The sequence below is a fragment of the Arvicola amphibius genome, chromosome 1, assembly GCF_903992535.2.
Source record: "Arvicola amphibius chromosome 1, mArvAmp1.2, whole genome shotgun sequence".
Taxonomy (NCBI): Eukaryota; Metazoa; Chordata; class Mammalia; order Rodentia; family Cricetidae; genus Arvicola; species Arvicola amphibius.
Genome location: NC_052047.1, coordinates 68,544,854 through 68,564,394, shown reverse-complemented (window position 1 = coordinate 68,564,394; position 19,541 = coordinate 68,544,854). Strand labels below are relative to the sequence as shown.

At 38.1% G+C, this 19,541-nt stretch overlaps 1 protein-coding gene across 1 annotated transcript in view; it reads left to right on the top strand.

Annotated features, from left to right (window-relative positions):
- Hormad2 (HORMA domain containing 2) overlaps positions 1 to 19,541 on the top strand; it is a 117,719-nt gene that overhangs the window by 43,792 nt on the left and 54,386 nt on the right. The window contains exons 9-11 of the mRNA XM_042055021.1: positions 2,787 to 2,854; positions 5,974 to 6,125; positions 6,285 to 6,538. Coding sequence (XP_041910955.1) covers positions 2,787 to 2,854; positions 5,974 to 6,125; positions 6,285 to 6,538 — 474 coding nt within the window. The remainder of the gene's footprint in view (positions 1 to 2,786; positions 2,855 to 5,973; positions 6,126 to 6,284; positions 6,539 to 19,541) is intronic.

Genomic DNA, 19,541 nt, shown 5'->3' with positions numbered 1-19,541 from the left:
ACATCTTTTGTAAAGCAGTTATATATCTCTACAGTAAAACAATCAGTTTAGGAGTCACATAATAAAAAATTACCAACTCCTTAAAGGTCCCTTTTATTTACAAAATACATTCTCATCGTATTAAGAGGCTAGAGTTGACTAGAAATGTGGGCAGGCAAGAAAAATAGGCATTGTTTGCTTAAAAATTACACTTACCACTGGCTAAGAGGACACTGTGTATCTAGCCATCCAGGGGGAACCTGTTGCTTTTAGGCACCTGCAGCTATGTCTAATCTGACCCATCTCTTCTATTGTATTCACAAAACAGCCTTCTGAGCTTCCTTTGATTTTGTCCAAATAGGCTGACCAGTTATAAAAGCAATTCTCTTTTAAAATTAACTTATTACAATCAGTCTTTTAGGTTCAGGCAGTATGAGCCAATTTCCCAGGACCTGCTCACCTGTGATTAAGTTGTATGCTAAAGTATAAGATTAGCAGATCTATGAGACCAAATCGTAGAGAAAGGTAACAGGAACACTAAAGCTGCTCTTGGTTACTCTAACATCCTCAATTCCACATTGTCAAGGATTTATTCTGAACCAGATGAATGAAGGTCATATTCTGTGTTCTGATTTCGACTTATACTCTATCTGCCTTTAGCACCTTCAGCTCTGTCTACAAACTATAAATTTATCTGAGTGAAACATTTATTTTTAAGCAGAAATCTTTTAAATTAATTTTTATTTTATTTATCCATGTATATGTGCGTGTGCACGGGTGTGGGTGGCAAGAGCGGGGAGATCAGAGGACAACTTTCAGGAGTCAGTTCTTCCACTGAAGGTCCCTGGATTAAAAATTGGGTCATCAGGCTTGCACTGTAAACACTTTTTAAAAAATTTATTATACATAGTGTTCTGTCTGCACGTCTACCTGCAGGCCAGAAGAGGGTACCAGATCTTATTACAGATGTTGAGAGCCACTATGTGGTTGCTGGGAATTGAACTCAGGACCTCTGGAAGAATAACCAGTGCTCTTAACCTCTGAGCCATGTCACCAGCCTGAAAAGAACTGGTTTATTTTCAATAGTATATATTTCTTATGAGGAAATTTGTTCCCTATATTCTACCAAACCCTTAAGAGCAGATAGCAGTAATAGTTTTTAGTGCAGGAAATAAGACTTGATACTATAAACCATAGTTCCTTTTTCCATTTTTTAAATTCTTGTTGCCATTCACACTTCCCCTAAATTACCACAATGACTTTCTAGCTGTTCTTATGACTTCTCTGTCTGTATTCCTTCCTTTCTCCCTTCTTCCTTCCTTCCCTTCCTTCCATTTTCCTTCCCTCCCTCCCACCCTCCCTTTCTTTTCCTTTTCTTGAGACATGGTCTCTCTATGTATCCCTGGCTGTCCTGGAACATGCTATGTAAACCAGGCTGGCTCCAAACTCGCAGAGATCTGCCTTCCTTTGTGTTCCAAATGCTGGAATTAAAGGCACATGCCACCACACCTGGTTCTTCCCTGTCTGTCATAATCACTGCTCTTTTGTTTTCAAGCAACACCATGACCAAGGTAATTCTTGTAAGAAAAAAAAAACATTTAATTGGGGCTTGCTTACAGTTCCAGAGGTTTAGTCTGCTATCATCATGGTGAGGGGCATATCAGAATGCAAGGGAGTGCTGGAGCAGTAGTTGATAGCTACATCCTGATCCAAGAGGGAGTGGGGAGATATAGACAGACACTGGGCCTGGTATCACTGGTGACACACTTCCTCCAACAAGGTCACACCTCCTAACCTTTCTAATCCTTTCAAATAGTTCCACTCCCTCACTGGTGACTAAGCATTCAAACATATGAGTCTATGAGGGCCATTTTTATTCAAACCAACATACTGTCTGTATTCTTAAGGCATACAGATGATCAGGTCCTGGGATCACTGACCTATTTAAACCTTCAATAGACTTTGATGATCTTAGAATAAAATCCAAAATCCTTACTGCTGCAAACAGTTTCACAACCACACCTCTCATTTCCAGCTAGCTGGCTTCTTTTTGGACTCTAAAAAAAATTCCTTCTCAATTAAGAGCTCTTACATTACTGCTCTGTCTAGACAAGGCACTGCCCCACATGTCTGTATATGACTGACATGTCATGAGGCTCATCTCAAAATACCACATCTTCAGGCAAGTCTTCCTTGGCCCCTCTGAATCTAGCACTTCTTTCTCTGTTATGTACTTCCTACCACAGCTTTATTTTTGTTTTTTTTTTTTTTCGAGACAGGGTTTCCCTGTAGTTTCTAGAGCCTGTCCTGGAACTAGCTCTTGTAGACCAGGCTGGCCTCGAACTCAGAGATCCGCCTGCCTCTGCCTCCCGAGTGCTGGGATTAAAGGCGTGCGCCACCACCATCCGGCTTCTACCACAGCTTTATATTGTTCATAACACCTATTTTATCTGAAATTACCTTTTCTTTGTTTATAAGCTAGAAGCTTTGTAGATTTGGTGGGATAAAAACTTTTCTGCCTTGTTCACCTTCCAGCTCAAAGTAGACATTTGATAAAATATTCATTACATGAATGAATAATTCCTCAACTGGTAAAATTTAATGGAAATATTTGCTACCTAACTTAATTTTAGCTGAGAGGAGGGACATTAAATTATCATTATACCTGGAACCATTACTCCTGGGTAAAGCAATGCTGTGAGACAAACATCCAAAGGAAGCATCAATGAAATGTTCCTTTTTATCGGGTAAAAATGGGGTTTTGTTTCAAAATTAACTTCTTTCTTTGTTCTCTTTGTTTTTTCTAGAAAGTAACTGAGATATACCAATTCAAATTCAAATATACAGAAAAGGGAACCACTATGGACTTTGACAGGTAGAATCTAATTGTTTAATGAACTCAAGAAATGTATAGGAGTAAAGTAAAATAAGTTTCTATATGGCCAGAGGAAAGCCTTAAATCATTTTCTCATAAGCTCTATAAACCCCACTACTATGAGTAGAAATGATAATAGTTGTTTTAACATCTGAAGTCTATAGACTAAGCTGGTAGGAGTAGAGGCAATGGTGGATGTCATGGCTCTTAAAATTATGTTAATAAAGGGACTGGAGAAATGGCTCAGTGGTTAAGAAAACACTCTTCCAGAGGACCTGATTTTGATTATAAGCACCTATATCATACGGCTTACAACCGTCTATAACTCCAGCTCCAGGGGAGTCATGCCTTTGAGGACACCTCTGAGGACACCTGTACTCATGTGCACATACCAACATGCAGACACACCTACACATAACTAAAAATAATAATAAATAAATATTGAAAACCAAACAACATATAATTAAAATATATTAATAAGGCTGTCAACATGATGTTAGGTAAAGAACCTATATGACTGTCTCTGGCTATTGTTTCAGTGGCTTTGTTGATATTAATCTGTTGGCTCTGTTGATCCTTTTCATCTTTAATGTCAACAGATTAATTTGCCTACATATACTGTCATCTGGTTATCCATACACATACCATTTTCTGTGTGTCACTCTTTGGGAAACTCATATGCACTGTGTTTCCTATCAAGTCTTAAAATCTGTGTTTTAGATACAATAACAAGTCAAAGAGCAAAACCAAGGAAGACCCTTGTGCACATGGAATGTTTGTTAAGGAACAACGTTCTTCTATCAGAAGCTTTTGACTTCAGTCAACAGGCATGGTGATCTAAGGACTGCTGATGAAATGTAATAGAAGTAGATGAAATAGATACTACTAGTAGGAAAGGGCTTCCAATAAGGGAGGTGGATACCCTGAAAGAAACAATTCTGAAGAAAAAAATTGGCAAAAATGCTGCCTTTTCTCTAGTTCTCCTGGAGAGCTGAGGGTTTCTCTCCAGTACTGTCGTAGGGTTTCTATTGCTGTGAAGAGACACCATGACCATGGCAGCTCATATAAATGATACATTTAATTGGGGTGACTCACAGTTTCAGAAGTTCAGTCCATTATCATCATGATGGGGAACATGGTGGCATGCAGGTAGACATGGTGCTGAGTAGTAGCTGAGAGTCCTACATCTTGATCTTGCAGGCAACAGGAAGACAACTGAGACACTGAGCAGTATCCTGAGCATAGGAAACCTCAAAGCTCACTCCCACAGTAACACACTTCCTCCAACAAGGCCACACCCACTCCAACAAAGCCACACCTCCTAATAGTGCCACTCCCTATGAGATTATGGGGGGCAATTATATTTGAACTACCACACTCACTTCCTTAATTTTCCTCTCATTTTTGAGACTTGCAGAAAGTACTCATATATAAGAAGAAAAGTCAGTTCCAGAAAGGAGATTAAAAGTATTAGCCACATTTAACTAGTATTTATATACTATTTTCTTGGAGGCATTGTCTCTAGTGGCTCAGGCTGACCTTGAACTTAACATGTGGCAAGGTTTGCTCTACGAAGCCCAGCTGCAAACCATGTATTTCACACTCTCCCCCACCACAAACAGTTGATCTTACTCTCCAAAACTCCAATATACATATTTTTAGCAACCAGATTAACCTTTTTTGTTTGTGTTAGGGACACATATTGAAAGGTTAGCAGTAAAGCAAATGGATAAATCTTTCCAATATTAAGGAAATGAGAAGTTAATAATAGCATATATTTCTAGAATGATTGCTTAAATGAGGGTCCTGAATATGATCTGATGTTTCCTTGGGCCCCATGGGCTATTATGTTTATATTCCTTCATTCTGACTGATTAAAAATCCTAGTAGACAAAACTTTTAGTTGTTGGAAATTGATAGAGGGGCTAAAATATCTACTTAGTATATGTTTACGTAGTGATTTTTCACTTTCTCCAAAAATCAGGGAAAGACCTAACAATTTAATTACTTGGATGATTTTTCATCACTTAGTGCCCATATGTGCAAGGTACTGCAAATAAATTGCAGGTGTAGCTCATCCTTGAAAGTACTTAAATGTGAGACTAATTGGGAAGAAATCTTTGGAGGGAAATGAAGATTTTGAATTAGAAGATAATTAGCTGAACTCTCATTTATTAGTTCAGCAAATATTTACTAAGTAGCTAGAGAACAAGCCTAGTGGTGTGGAAATGAAAGAGTTAGCCATTCATAGTCTGTATGGAGACAAATAATTCTTTGAGAGGAAGGGGAAGAGTATAGGGAAGACTTCCTTGAAGAGATGAGATGGCACATGAGCTAGATAGGTGCAGCAGGGCATCAGAAGAGAAACAGCACAGTACAGCTGAAGTCAATAGCATCTGCAAATACTTGTGGTCGGAACAAATTGGAGCGTAGCTGCAGGGGAGGGTAGAGGTGAAAATAATTAGTTGTATGTACACCATTTCTTTTATTTGATTGTGTGATGGAGGTAATAGATGAGTTTTAAGCAAGAAGGTGACATGAACAGACTCTCCTATTGGGAGTATTAATTTATGGAGAATGTCTTGCAGTGTAGACAAAAAGAAATAAGAATATATGCTTTAGCAATCCATGCAAGAATGAGGAGGGGATTTCTTTGAGAGACAATCATATGGTAGATAAGTGTAGCACTAGTGACTGATTTCATGCTTGGAGAGCTGCAGAAATGTGCATAAGCTTATCTCACAAATGGGCTAACTGACCTAGAATAGGTGCAAATGGTTTGACTGAGGTCATTCAGCTGGTTAACAGCGCAACTGATACTAGTTGCTAGGTCACCTAATCACAAGACCATTATTCTCTTTACTATGAGATGTGGTTATTTGAAAGCCAAAATTTTAAAATGATCATATTTAAAATGCCTTAGTGGTGTTTGTTATTCAGAAATCTTTTACATGTACATTACAGAAAGTACTATCATTCGTTAAGTTACCTCTTAAAAATTGTCTACAAAAATGTCCTCATGTTTAATTTATTAGATGACATAGTCAATAGTTGTATTGTTTTGAAGTATATTGTAAATATTATATATGATTGAAAGTACCACTTTTCTGTGATTATAGTAGTAGTACAAGCTTCGAAAGTGGGACAAACAGTGATGATATTAAGAAGGCCTGTTCCCTACTAATCCGTCAATTGTATATACTGATGCAGAACCTTGGACCCCTTCCTAATGATGTTATACTTACCATGAGACTCCATTATTATAATTCAGGTAGGTAAAGACCTTTGGTCAAATTCCTTCTTAATTGCTTAAGTGATGTTGTCTGTAAGTAGAAGGATTTTATAAGCATTCGAAAGATGTTTGTATTATATGTGAAGTATTACTGTCACTTGTTCTATTGAAACTTAATTTTTTCTGCCCTTTCTGCAGTGACACCATATGATTACCAACCCCCTGGTTTTAAAGAAGGGGGTAACTCACACTTCCTGCTGTTTGATGGGGAGCCTGTGAGCCTTCGCATGGGCTCAGTCTCCTCTGGCTTTCACAGCATGAAAGTAAAAGTTACAACCGAGGCCACCAGAATGCTTGATGGGGAGAACAGTCCCACTCAGGAGAATGGCACTACCGAGATAGCCCATCAGGGTCTTGACTGTGATGAGGAAGAAGAGGACGGCAGCAACCAAGTAAGGCCAAGTTTTAGTGACCCTTCACTGCTCCACTTAACACAGCTGACATTTTTCAGTGTGCGTTCAGGTCATGTCACAGTAGCAGAGTCCAGCGGAGCATGGCGTGTATGAAACCTGGAACAAAACGAGCCTCTGACGTCAAGGACTTTTTAGTAAAAAAAAAAAAAAAGTCTTCCAGAAGGAAATACATGTTTCTTATTGTCTAGCAATAAGAAAAAAAATCACAGTGTGCTTGATTTTTTTTAAGGTACCTATATATTTATTTTGTTTTTTGTCACATTTCAAAAATGACGTATTTTTAGTACTTAAAATATTTTAAGTATCTGGCAAGTTTATACTCAATAAAAGTATACATTAACTCTTGATTACTGTAGTAACTGGGCACAAGGGGGTTAGGTAAAAAATTTTTACAGATTAACCTGAATTAGAGGGGAAAAAAAAGAATGAAACCAACTTCTATGTCAAGCATTGCGATTTGATCATTGGGGAAAGCTGAAGGGTTGGTGGGCTTGCAGCCAGTGGGGCTGATAAAGGCATTGCTTAGAGCACTTGACTTTGTTTCTGTAGAGACTTAAAGCGGAGGCCTTGGCCATTGTCTGGATAATAATGTTTGCTTTGTGCTGACATCGTAGTTAAAAGATTCTGAAACAAAATTATTTTCAGGCTGTTTAGTGGGAAGGGATATTATAAAAATAATTCAGGAGGTATTTTGAAATTGAAACAACTTTTTTGTTTTTTTGCCTTAGAATCCTACTTTAAAAAGATGACTATAGGGGCTGTAGAGATGGCTTAGGAGTTAAGAGCACTCGTCCAGAGGACCCAGCATCCACATGGCAGCTCACAACTGTCTGTAACTCCAGTTCCAGGGGATCTGACACCCTGTTCTGGCCTCTGTGACTACCAGGCATACACATGCTGAACAGACATATATGCAGGCAAAACACCAATAATAATAATAACAATAATTGTTATTATTGTTATTATTACAGAAATATTTTTGGATGACTATGCTGGGTAGCTTCTAAAAGTACCTTCCAAATATTTAATTCTGCATTGTATTTAGTATATGGAATGGGAGGTAGTCCTAGTTTCAATTCAATAAATATGACAAATGTAACTAACAATAGGGTTTTTGTTGTTGTTGTTGTTGTTTTTCGAGACAGGATTTCTATGTAGCTTTGGAGCCTGTCCTGGAACTTGTTTTGTAGACCAGGCTGGCCTCGAACTCACAGAGATTCTCCTATCTCTGCTTCCTGAGTCCTGGGACCACAGACAGCCTAAACACTAGGATTTTTTTTTCTTTATTTTTCTTTTTTTAGGTTTTTCACAATGTTGGGTATGAAAATAACTAGATTCTGGTACAATTTTTTCTTTTGATTCTATGCCAAGGGATATATAGCTAACATGGAAAAGCTAGTAATAATAATAACAATACCACCACAACAATACTAATGGTTAAGAAAAGAATGAGAATGTTTTAGATTTTTATTTTTAAGAAAAAATTAGGGCTTAGTGTGATGGCACATGCCTTTAATCCCAGTGCTTGGGAGACAGAGGCAGAGGACTCTCTATGAGTTCAAGACCAGCCTGGTCTACATAGTGAGTTCCACGAGAGCCAAGGCTACATAGAGAAACCGTGTCTCAAAACAAACAAATAAACAAAAAACAAAAACAAAAACACGAAAGAAAGAGAGAGAAAGAAAGGAAATTTTTTTCAAGGGACTGGAGAAATGGCTCATGGTTCAGAGCTCATACTGCTCACAGAAGACCTGAGCTTCACTTCCAGCAGCTGTGTTTGGTAGTTCACAACCTTCCATAACTTCAACCTCAAGGGCATCTGTCACCTCTAGCCTCCATGGGCACCTGCGCTCACATGTACATACCTGTCCATACAGACACATATCCTTTGTATGTGTGTGAGTGTGTGTGTGTGTGTGAATGTGAATACTTTCTTTATAGGATACACATAATTAAACATAAATAAAAGAATAAATAAATTAAAAGGTTTACATGGTTACATGGTTCTACATGCTTCCAACTGTAAAAAAGCAAGAATAAGAGAAGTTCAAGACTATCCTAAGCTACATAATATGTCTGAGCTATCTGAGACCATGTTTCAGAAAGCCAAAAGGAAAAAAAAAAGAGATTTTCTTTTTTCTCTCTTTTGCCAAATAAATGTAAGCAGGACAGTCTGACAGGGGAAACTGTATTTACAAGGATCTATTTGTGGTAACTTGGTTAATGCAGTTTCCTCTCTTAGTGATCTAGTTATGTTAGAGAATTTAGTAGGTTAAGTCCTATTGACATTTTCCTACTAAGTATTTCTATTGTTTTTCTTCCTAGAAAGTATTCACAATTATACACATATTCACACAAATACATGGAACATTTACCTTAAAACCAACAAAAGGTTTTTGAGAAAGTTCTTTCTCTATAGCTCTGATGGTTCTTTGTAATTTCACCCTCTATGAGAATGCAAACATATATAGTAGTAATCAAAATCAAGAGTAATCAAAATCAAGTACTCTGTGATCTCTGTCTTTTGCTTGACTGTCAAAAATGTGATTTAATTACTGTGCATATTTATTTCATTTCCAACGGTGTGACCTACTCTCTTGTTTGTTTGGGGTTTTGTTTTTTATTTTTGTTGTTATTGAGACAGAATCTTGCTATGTAGCCCTGATTAACCTGGAATTTGCACTATAGACCAGACTGGCCTAGAACTCATGGGCATCTGCCTGCTTTTACCTCTCTAGTGCTGGGATTAAGTGTTTGTCCTATAACACTCAGATTGGCCCTTGTTTTTGTTTGAGACAGAATCTGTGTTGCCTAACCTAATCTCAGTTTCCTGACTTCAAATGATCCCTGGGTCTATGGAGATATGCTTTAGCCTCTCATGTAGTGGAACCAGAAATAGGTGTCACTAAGCCTGGCTAGTATTTTACTAGTTTTTCTTCCTTCTTTCCTCTCCCCTCCCTGCCCCTTTTGTTAATAAGGTCCCCCTCATCTAGATATTGTAGTCTAGCTGATCTTTTTTTTGTTGTTGTTGTTTTGTTTTGTTTTGTTTTCGAGACAGGGTTTCTCTGTAGCTTTGGAGCCTGTCCTGGAACTAGCTCTTGTAGACCAGGCTGACCTCGAACTCACAAATATCCACCTGTTTCTGCCTCCTGAGTGCTGAGATTAAAGGTGTGTACTGCATTTATATGCACACTTCCTGGTACACATGCAGGAGTGTCTGTAGGAAATATACTGGCTTAGTCACTGTTGACTGTGAAGAGACGACATGAAGTGTCTCTGTGACAAGACAGTTTATAAAATAAAGCATTTAATTGGGGGCTTATGTGCAGTTCCAGAAGGTTAATCCATTATCATCATGACAGGGTGCATTGCAGCATTCAGGCAGACTCTGGAACAGTGTTTGAGAGCTACATCCTGATCCATAAAGAGAAAGAGACCAAGCCTCGAATGGGCTTTTGAAACTGCAAAGCCTATCCCTAGTGACACACTTCTTCCAACAAGGTCCTACCTCCTAATTGGTCTGATTCTTCTCAAATAATGCTGCTCCCTGATGTATAAGCATACAATATATGAGCCTATGGGGGTCATTCTTTTCAAACCACCACAGACTTGCACATTTTAAACTTTGATTAAAAAGCACAAAATAGTGCTGTACCTGTATTTATTGTACCAACAGTGGAAGAGAGATCTTGTATTCTTGCAGGTACTTATTGCTTGAATTTATGTTTTTTTGTAGTCTGCTTGACATGCTAACACCGCATGATTTTAGTATATTCCCTTATTGCTGATGCTCGAGCATCTTTTCATTAGTCATCCTAGTTTTCTGGCGCATATGAGTTATCTTTCTTCACTGTTGTAAAAATGTTTGGGGGGTTAGAGTGATAGCTCAGTGGCTAACACTGTGTACTGCTCTTCCAGAGTACCTGAATTCAGTTTCCAGCATCCATGTTCAGGTGGCTCACAACTGCCTGTAACTCTAGCTCCAAAGGGACCTGTTGTCTAGCCTTTGAGGGTACCTGTATTCATGTGCATGTGCACATGCACACACACACAGATACACATAATTAAAAGAAAAAATATTCTTATAATCATTCTTTTTTACTCGGTTGTGTTGTAATAATTTGTCTACATTTGTGGCTTGTCTTCTCACTTTCTTTAAAAGGCCTTTTGGGAAAGAAAAGCTGTTTATTTAATGTCTCTTCTGATACCCTTAAGAAATCTTTCTCTATTTAAGATGATGAGTAATAATCTAATATATCTGCTTCTTGAAGTTTATTTTATTTATTTTATTTATGATATGAGATAGATCAGACCTCTTGACAGTTTTAAGTCAAAGTATTATATACATGCAGAAAAATATATGTCTCAGTAAATACCCACAATGTTGGGACATGGGTGAGTCTAGGAAGGTAGCTATACTCACCACTATACCACCAACATAAGCAAGATGTCCAGGGAGTTGGATTCCCTCAAGTGCCAAGAGTGAGAGCCTCCTTAAATTGTGCTTCTTGGATTATTGCTAGTCTCACCATGTCTTGGCACTACTGAATAATCTGATAACAACATCAGTCACATCAAGAAGTAGGGTACTACCTCCTGCTTAGATACAGTTTTAACCTCACAGTTGCTATGCTAGTTAACAAGAACATTGCCATCCATCCTTCTGTTAGCAGATATTTGTTCATTTTATTGCTGGTGTACATTTGAATATGCTTCAACTTGGGGTCATTGGGACCAATACTTCTGAGACTTATGGAACATGTTTTTCAGTCGGATACACACACATTTCTAGTGGGAGTCAGATTGATAGGAGTAGAACTGCTAGGTCAAAGGATATGTGTGCAGTTAGCTTTGATAGGTAGTGAAAAGCAGCTTCCAAAGTGCTTTTGCCAAGAGTTACATTCCTTCATATAGCTGTGGCCATGACACATCTTCATCTCCTTTGACTATTTCCATCACTTTTTTCAGGTATGTTTTGTATACCGAGTGTGTTTCATCTTGTTAGTGATAAGAATTCTGGTGAGTATGCAGTGGTATGGTGAGCGTGCAGCGGTATGGTGAGCGTGCAGCGGTATGTTGTTGTGACTTTAATGTTCATTTTTCTTTTCCTACTGAACCAGCACATTTGTCTGACTTACTGATATGTGGGAATTATATAGAAACATTGTACATAGAAGTAATTTGCAAAACGTGTGTAGTAAAATCTTATTTAACTTTATAAATTTCTTTTTAACTGTTTTGTGGAGATGTTTTATGAACAGTTCTTTTTAAAAGAAATATAAAACTATCTCTTGACCACTGTTCACCATTATTTACAATAAAGTACATAATACGTAACTGAATGGCGATTGGTACTATAAGATTATTTTCTTGACTTCTGTTGAATGAGTAATCCAAGTACTGGAAAGAAGTTACTCAGGGTTAAAAAAAAATGTGTGGATCAGTAATTTATATTACCAAAATTTTGAGCAGAATTTTTTAATTTTAAAAGAATCCAATTTGTTAGTCTTTTCAATTACAGTCAGCATCTTAGAATACTGCTTAAGAAATATTTGTTTAGGAAACTTAGACAGGAATCCAGTGCCTTCTTTTGGGCATTGTGGGCACCACCCACTCATATATACACAGAAAAAATTTAAATACTTAAAGAAAATAAGTACTTGTTTACTCCAGAGTTTACAGAGATCTACTCTCTATGACTTCTCTAAAAGGGAGGGGACAGTACCTACAGGAAAAGAAGTAGTTTGTTTGTTCTTTGTTTATGGGGGGTAGAGTCATTCCATAGTAGAGAATGTGTTAAGCACCCTTGAGGAACTGGTTTCAGTTTGCCCCAGTACTGGAATAGAGGTTGAGGGGAACAGAAATAAAAATCACTATAAATATTTATGTATAAATATATATACACATATGTATATACATATGAACACATATGAACATATAGTACCTGACACTGTGGAGTTATTTATGAATGCTCACGATTTAGAAATGTATTATGTTTCTGTAGTTGTTTCTTTTATATCAAGTGCTATTTGAGTCCCATTTTTTTTTATTATACATGCCCCAAATCAGTATTTTTATCAGTCTTTTCAAAAAGTCATCTTTTGTTTTGTTTTTGAGGCAGTTTTCTCTGTGTAGCCTTTACAATTCCAGAACTCGCAGACCAGGCTGACCTCAGGTTCAAAGACTGACCTGTCTCTGGTTCCATAGTGCTGAGATTAAAGGTGTGTGTCATGACCCACCTGGCTAAAAAGTCATGTTTTGATTGTGTTGTTCACATCTGTTGCTTCTGTTTTCTACTTAGCTCATGGTTTCTTTTATCTTTGTCTTCTCTGACTTCACATTGATCTTTCCATCAATGTACAGACCTGTATACTACAGGTTATTCATTTTATTATATAGCACTGCATATGTACAGATTCCTCGTAGTTCCATCCATGTACAGACCTGCATACCCATCTTAGTCACTGTGAAGAGACACCATGACCAAGGCAACTCTTATAAAAAGAAAGCATTTAATTGAGGCTTGCTTACAGTTTCAGGTTAGTCCATTATTATCTTGGCAGGGAGTAGCTGAGAGCTACATCCTGGTTTGCAAGCAGAGAGGATTCTGGACCTAGCATGGGCTCTTTGAAACCTCAAAGTCCATGTGACCACAGTGGCACACTTCCTCCAACAAGGCCACACCGCCTAATCCCTCTAATCCTTTCAAATAATGCCACTCCCGATAACTAAATGCGCGTGTGTGCGCATGCGTGCACACACACACACACACACACACACACACACACACACACACACTCTCTCAAATCTAGAGTCTCCATATGAGTGAATACATGGCATTTGTTTTTCTGAGTCTGTAATTTGCTTAGCATAAAATACTCCAGTTATATGAGCTAGTGGGAGCCATTCTTATTCAAACCACCACAGTACCATAGTACCATCAATGTACAGACTTGTATTACATACAGGTCTCTCGTATTCCTCTTCAAATAGAATTTCAACGTCTGACCAAACATCATTTTTCTCTCATGCTCTTTATCTGTGGCACTATCACTCTTCTGAGCAGCCTTCCCAAGAACATATTCAACCTTTATTTTCTCCTTGCACTGCATATCCTTTTGGATTTGTTTCCGTCTGATTATGCTTTGAAATACTTGTCAAGCCTGGCCCCACCACAGCTGTGCTGACTGAACTGTGTGAGGCATTCTTAGTGACAGATACCTACAGATCCTGATTGGGTCTCTCTTAACATCCAGTCTGTCTTTAAGAGGGCCAGATAATGAAATTAATTAAAATAATTAAAATGGTAATTATAATTTTCACATACTTCAAGTGTATTTTTTATGTAGTTTCAGTGCCTCTGAAAGGATCTAGTGGATGAAAATAGCAGTTGTGAGCAGAGCAGATAGCTGGGGAGGAGGTTGATTTTGGCTCTTTGGTTAGTTTTGGTGTTGAGAACGGAATCCAGGCCTTGTACATGTTAGGTTTATGTTCTACTACTGAGCTTTATCCATAGTCTGAGAAAAACTTTTTGTTTGTTTGTTTTTCGAGACAGGGTTTCTCTGTGTAACAGTTCTAACTGTCCTGGAACTCACTCTGTAGACCAGGCTGATCTTGAACTCACAGAGATCCACCAGCCTCTGCCTCCCGAGTGCTGGGATGAAAGGCATGCGGCATCACAACCTAGCTGAAAGAACTTTTTAAAATAATACATTAACAACATTAAAGTATTTTAAAAATTCAAATCTTTTAGTTGTTCTACTGTTCTATCAAAACAAATTTTACTTTTGTGTGCCCCATCCTTTCCAATATTTTCCGATGGATAGACTTATTTGTATATTATTTCAATCATGGCGTATATAGTTTTATTTAGCACTGATGTTATATGTCCTACCCTAGTCTTTTTATGTGAAGTTCACTGACTTTGTTGGTTCATTTGAATTTTCTGCTATTTCTCACTTTAAAATATTTAGGCTGGCATACTTGATTGTTAAATATTCCCCAGTACTGTGTATTTTACGGGCTTGGTTTGCAGGCTGGCATTATTGAGAACTGATGAAACCTTTTAAGAGGTGGAGCCTAGTAAGAGGTCCGTGGGTCACTGAGGCATGCCTTTGAAAATTATCCTCTTTTTTGCTTCCTGGTAATGAAGTGAACAATCTGTCCTGCCACATGCTCCCACTATGATGTACTCCTTGCCACAGGCCCAAAGTGGGACCACCAATCAGTCAGGTACTAGAGCCTCCAAAGCTGTAAATCAGAATCAACCATTTCTTAGTGACAGAGAGCTAGGTTAATTCCTGATAATGGTGTTATAATAGCATTGTAATAAATGCCTTTACAGGTGTGAAAGCTCCTTTCCTTATTTTCTATTGGATACACAGTGGCAAGAATGAAATTTACAGGGTTTCATCATGTAGCTCTAGCTAACCAGGAATTCACTAATAGATCAGACTAGTTTCAAATTACAAGATCTGTCTGCCTCTGCCTCTCAAGTGCTGAAACTAAAAGCATATCCCAGCATGCCCAGCTGGTATTTTGATACAGGGCTCAATGTATAACTCAGGCTGGCCTGGAGCTAACTTTGTATATAGGCCATGTTGACCTTCAACTGGAGCTCCTTCTACTTTAGTTTATCCTAGTGCTGGGATTACAGCCATATACTAGCCCTCCCCCCCTTTTAATTGCTGCTGGGGATTGAACCCAGGATATTACATATGCCAAACAGTCACCTTTTCATTGAGGTTACAACCCCTTATAAATCTTTTTTGAAAAGATTTGTCTGTTTTTATTTTGTATATGTGGGCATTTTCCTGCATGTATGCTTGTATACTACATACATGTAGTACTTACAGAGGCCAGCAGAGTGCATCAGATCTCCTGGAACTGGATTTATAGACAGTTGCGGGCCATTATGTGAGTACTGGGAATCAAACCTAGGTTCTCTGAAAGAATAGCCAGTGCTCTTAATCAGAGCCCCTTTTTTCTTAATGTGTACATTTTATGGTGTCAATGATTACAGAAATAAAAATTGAGATGTAGAGACCTAATTTTCAGGCAAAAATTTTGACTGGTGAGAGAAAAGGGGTTATGAGAAAGGGAGCAATGCTGATTATAGGATATTCAGCTGTCCAGCAACAGAGAAAAGGCATTGTATTTGAATTGTTAGAATGGTCTTGAATATGATCATTTTCATTAGATATCAGGATGGGTTTTTGAGGAAATCTCTTTCTAAAACTTGAGATAGGGCTCAGTGGAAGAGGACTTACATAGATAGATGCACAAGACCCTGAGTTTGATCTCTAAGACACACACACACACACACACACACACACACACACACACACACAGGAGAGAGAAAGAGAGAGAGAGAGACAGAGAGAGAGAGAGAGAGACAGAGAGAGAGAAAGAGAAAGAGAGAGAGAGAGAGCCACATAATCACTTTCTTTGGTTTAAGGAATTTCCTATGTAAAAGATATATCAGTGATCATTTTGTTAATAGAGACATATATATCCTGGGTGTTATCCTAAATCTATTGGTTTGTTGCTATTTTTCCTTCTGTGATAAGGAAACAAGGAACAGGCATATATATATATATATATATATATATATATATATATATATATATATGTGTGTGTGTGTGTGTGTGTGTGTGTGTGTGTGTGTGTGTATATACATATATATATATATATATATGGTTAGCAAGAGGGGAAAGAGATTCTTGGTGGATTATGGATTAGGGCTATGAGAACCTGTGTCTGTTGTCCCCAGGAGGACTCCTATTTCCATATCTTTCCTCCCTTGAGAATTTCTTTCTCTGTAATTCTGTGGGAGTCCAGAATTGCTACAGACCTGATTTGGGACTCTATAAGAGGAATGGAACTTCTGTTCCAATGTGGCATAGGATTTCCATAAGGCATCTGGAATGGGTTGAAAACCAGAGGCAAAATATCAGCTTGACTTGGCATTGACAGAGTCTATAAAATGTAGACTATAGTTTGTTGAGTACACACAGACCAAAACTTAACATTAAAATAATAACTGATGGCTCCCACAGTGGTAGAAGCCAGCATTTGGAACAATCCTTTCATAGATCTTTCGGTTCTCTTCGTGCAGCCCACATAGGATCAGGCAAGACTTTGTTTTTATACTCTAAAAGAGCTTGTTGGGTTTTTCTAGATTGATAGTATATTGTAGAGTGTGACAAGCATTGTTTGTCTTCAAACAAAAAGTTGTGGTTAAGAAGTGCCTTCTGGGTCTGGAGAGATGACTTAACAGTTAAGAGCACTGGCTGCTATGTCAGAGGCTCAGGGTCCAATTCCCAGCACCCATATGGCAGCACATGATTATATGTAACTGCAGTTCCAGGGGATCTGATACCCTCATACAGATCCCATGCAGGCAAAACAAGAATGCACATAAAATAAAAATAAATAAAATTATTAAAAATTTAAAAAGGGGGGCCTTCTGTACAGCTTCTAGAAAGGGTTTAGTTTTTGGTGGCTCATAATCTCAAGAAGGCAATAGGTGATAGCTTAATTCAGGGTTCCTGAGTTTTATGGAATAGTGTTTCTAAAGATTGTCTTGTTGTTGTTGTTGTTGTTGTTTTGTCTTGTTTTTTGAGACAGGATTTCTTTGTGTATCTTTGGAGTCTGCCCTGGAACTCACTCTATAGACCAGGCTGGCCTCGAACTCATAGAGATCCACTTGCCTCTGCCTCCCAGGTGCTGGGATTAAAGGACTGAGCCACCACCGCCCAGTTTCTAAAGACTGTTTTAAGTTGTGATTGACAGTTTTCACTTTTCCCAAGCACTAGAAATGCCAGGCAGAATGCAGCTTATAATTAATCCCAAATAGTGTAGAAAGATTACATTGACAATAAAAGTAGGCCCATCATCATTTAGGAACATTGATAGCCTAAATAGAAGAATAATTTAAGAGGCATTTGATATTGCTATAGTCTTCTCTATTCTAGTAGGGAAGGCTTATATCCATGCTGTAAAAATATGTGTAGACACTAGTAAGTGTCCAGCTTTAGGAGGCATTTGAGTAAAATGTAATTTCCAGTTTCCCCTTATTAGGTACCTAGGTATTGGACAGGTGTTCCAAGTTGTAGAGGTGCTGAGTGGGTTTGAGCCTTACTTTATATGCAAATTTGATAGCAATAAACACTTTTTAAGTAATTTCAGAAGTGCTTTTTCTATAGAAGTAGCTTTTTATTAGGTCCCTGGGGGCATGCCTTCTCTGGTGAGTGGCTTTATTCAAGTATTTAATAATATGCCTCTACAATCAACCTTTTGTCCATCTGTGAAATAGCTTGCCTCATTGATAGATAATCCCCACTTATTTCATTTTTATACACTTGATCAAGAAGCATTCAGTATTTTGATTAGGTCAGGAAAATCTAGCACTAAGACTATTAGTTTATGTAGTTTTGTGAGATCCTATGTTGTGAGCTTGGGTTTTGCTACATTCTTTGCAATCTTATCTGTCATATGCTATTATTTTGGCTTGCTAAAAATGCATCCTGTTCATGTTCCTTGTAATAAGTTATTTAATTTGTTTAGAGAGTTGAACTGTTGAAGAACCATTTTCTCTTCCAGAAGCCTGTAGACTTGCAGTACTAGAAATGCTTACATCAAGTCTACTTGATACTTGTAGCTACTTAAGATCCTTTATTGGCCTAGTTGTAGGACCTGAAAAGGGCAACGGAGCTCTGTTTTGGGGGCCAGGGCATAAGGAGGAAGGGCACTTGATTCTATGGTATCATGGCAGCCAACTACTGCACCATTGCTTAACCAACTTCTATAAAACTGCTGCCTTTGGTAAACAGTCAGCCTTAACTCTAATCAGAAGCATACCTTTCAAGTAGGATTGGCTGGGAAAGATTTGTCTAATGATCTCTATATATTTATAATCTAGAGGAATCAAAGTTGGGAGAAAGGTAGTTGAATTTTAAGGTATTTATTTATTTGTTTGTTTGTTTGTTTCCGAGACAGGGTTTCTCAGTAGCTTTGGAGCCTGTCCTGGAACTAGCTCTTTTAGACCAGGCTGGCTTCAAACTCACAGAGATCTGCCTTACTCTGCCTCCCAAGTGCTGGGATTAAAGGCGTGTGCTACCACTGCCCGGCTTAAATTTCAAGTTTTAACACACATGCAGGGCTTGATATGTTGTCAGTCTTCTGGTAAGTTAGTGGTGCCCCTTGATTTCTGAAACTCTAAACTGGGCAAAGTTTCTGAACTTCGTATCTTATCTCAAAGTTAATTTGTAAGCCTTTTAAACTGAAGTAGTTGTAGCTACTGCTCTTAAATAACCTAGCATTTCATACATAGAAAACATGAAAGGTTTAGGAATTTGGAGACCTAACATGGAGGTGTATGACTTAGTCTGGTCTTCAGTTGGCCAAATGCCCTCTGACACTCTTTAGCCTAGCAGAGAGGTCTTATTTACTCTCCCTTTAGAGCTTCTTACAAGAGAATATAACTAAATTATATTCAGCAGAATTCTTTCTGCCCATATTCAACAGAAATCTTTCAAGCCTAGAAACCCTCAAACATGTTTTTTAGATTTGGATTTAGACTACAAAATATTAGCCTGCTTTCCATTGGGGCCTAGTGTGCAGACTTCTAGGGTGAAAATGTTGGATTCTAAAAGGTAATCAGCAAGGAAATTTAAAGTCATTATGGTGCCCTGATATAGGGGCTTATACCTGTAACACTAGCACTTGGCAGGTTGAGAAAGGAGCAGGTATGAGGCCAGCCTGATCTACACAGCAAGTTCAGGCCAGCCATTGCTAGAGTGACTCTGCCTGTCTTTGTCTGTCTGTCTGTCTCTCTTTCACACACACACACACACACACACACACACACACACACACACACACGAAGGAGAAGAAAAATAAAAAGTAACTATGGTATAGTAGTCTGAATCTATCTTAGTGGTAGTATCAATAAGTCATTATCACTATATTATAACAGGAT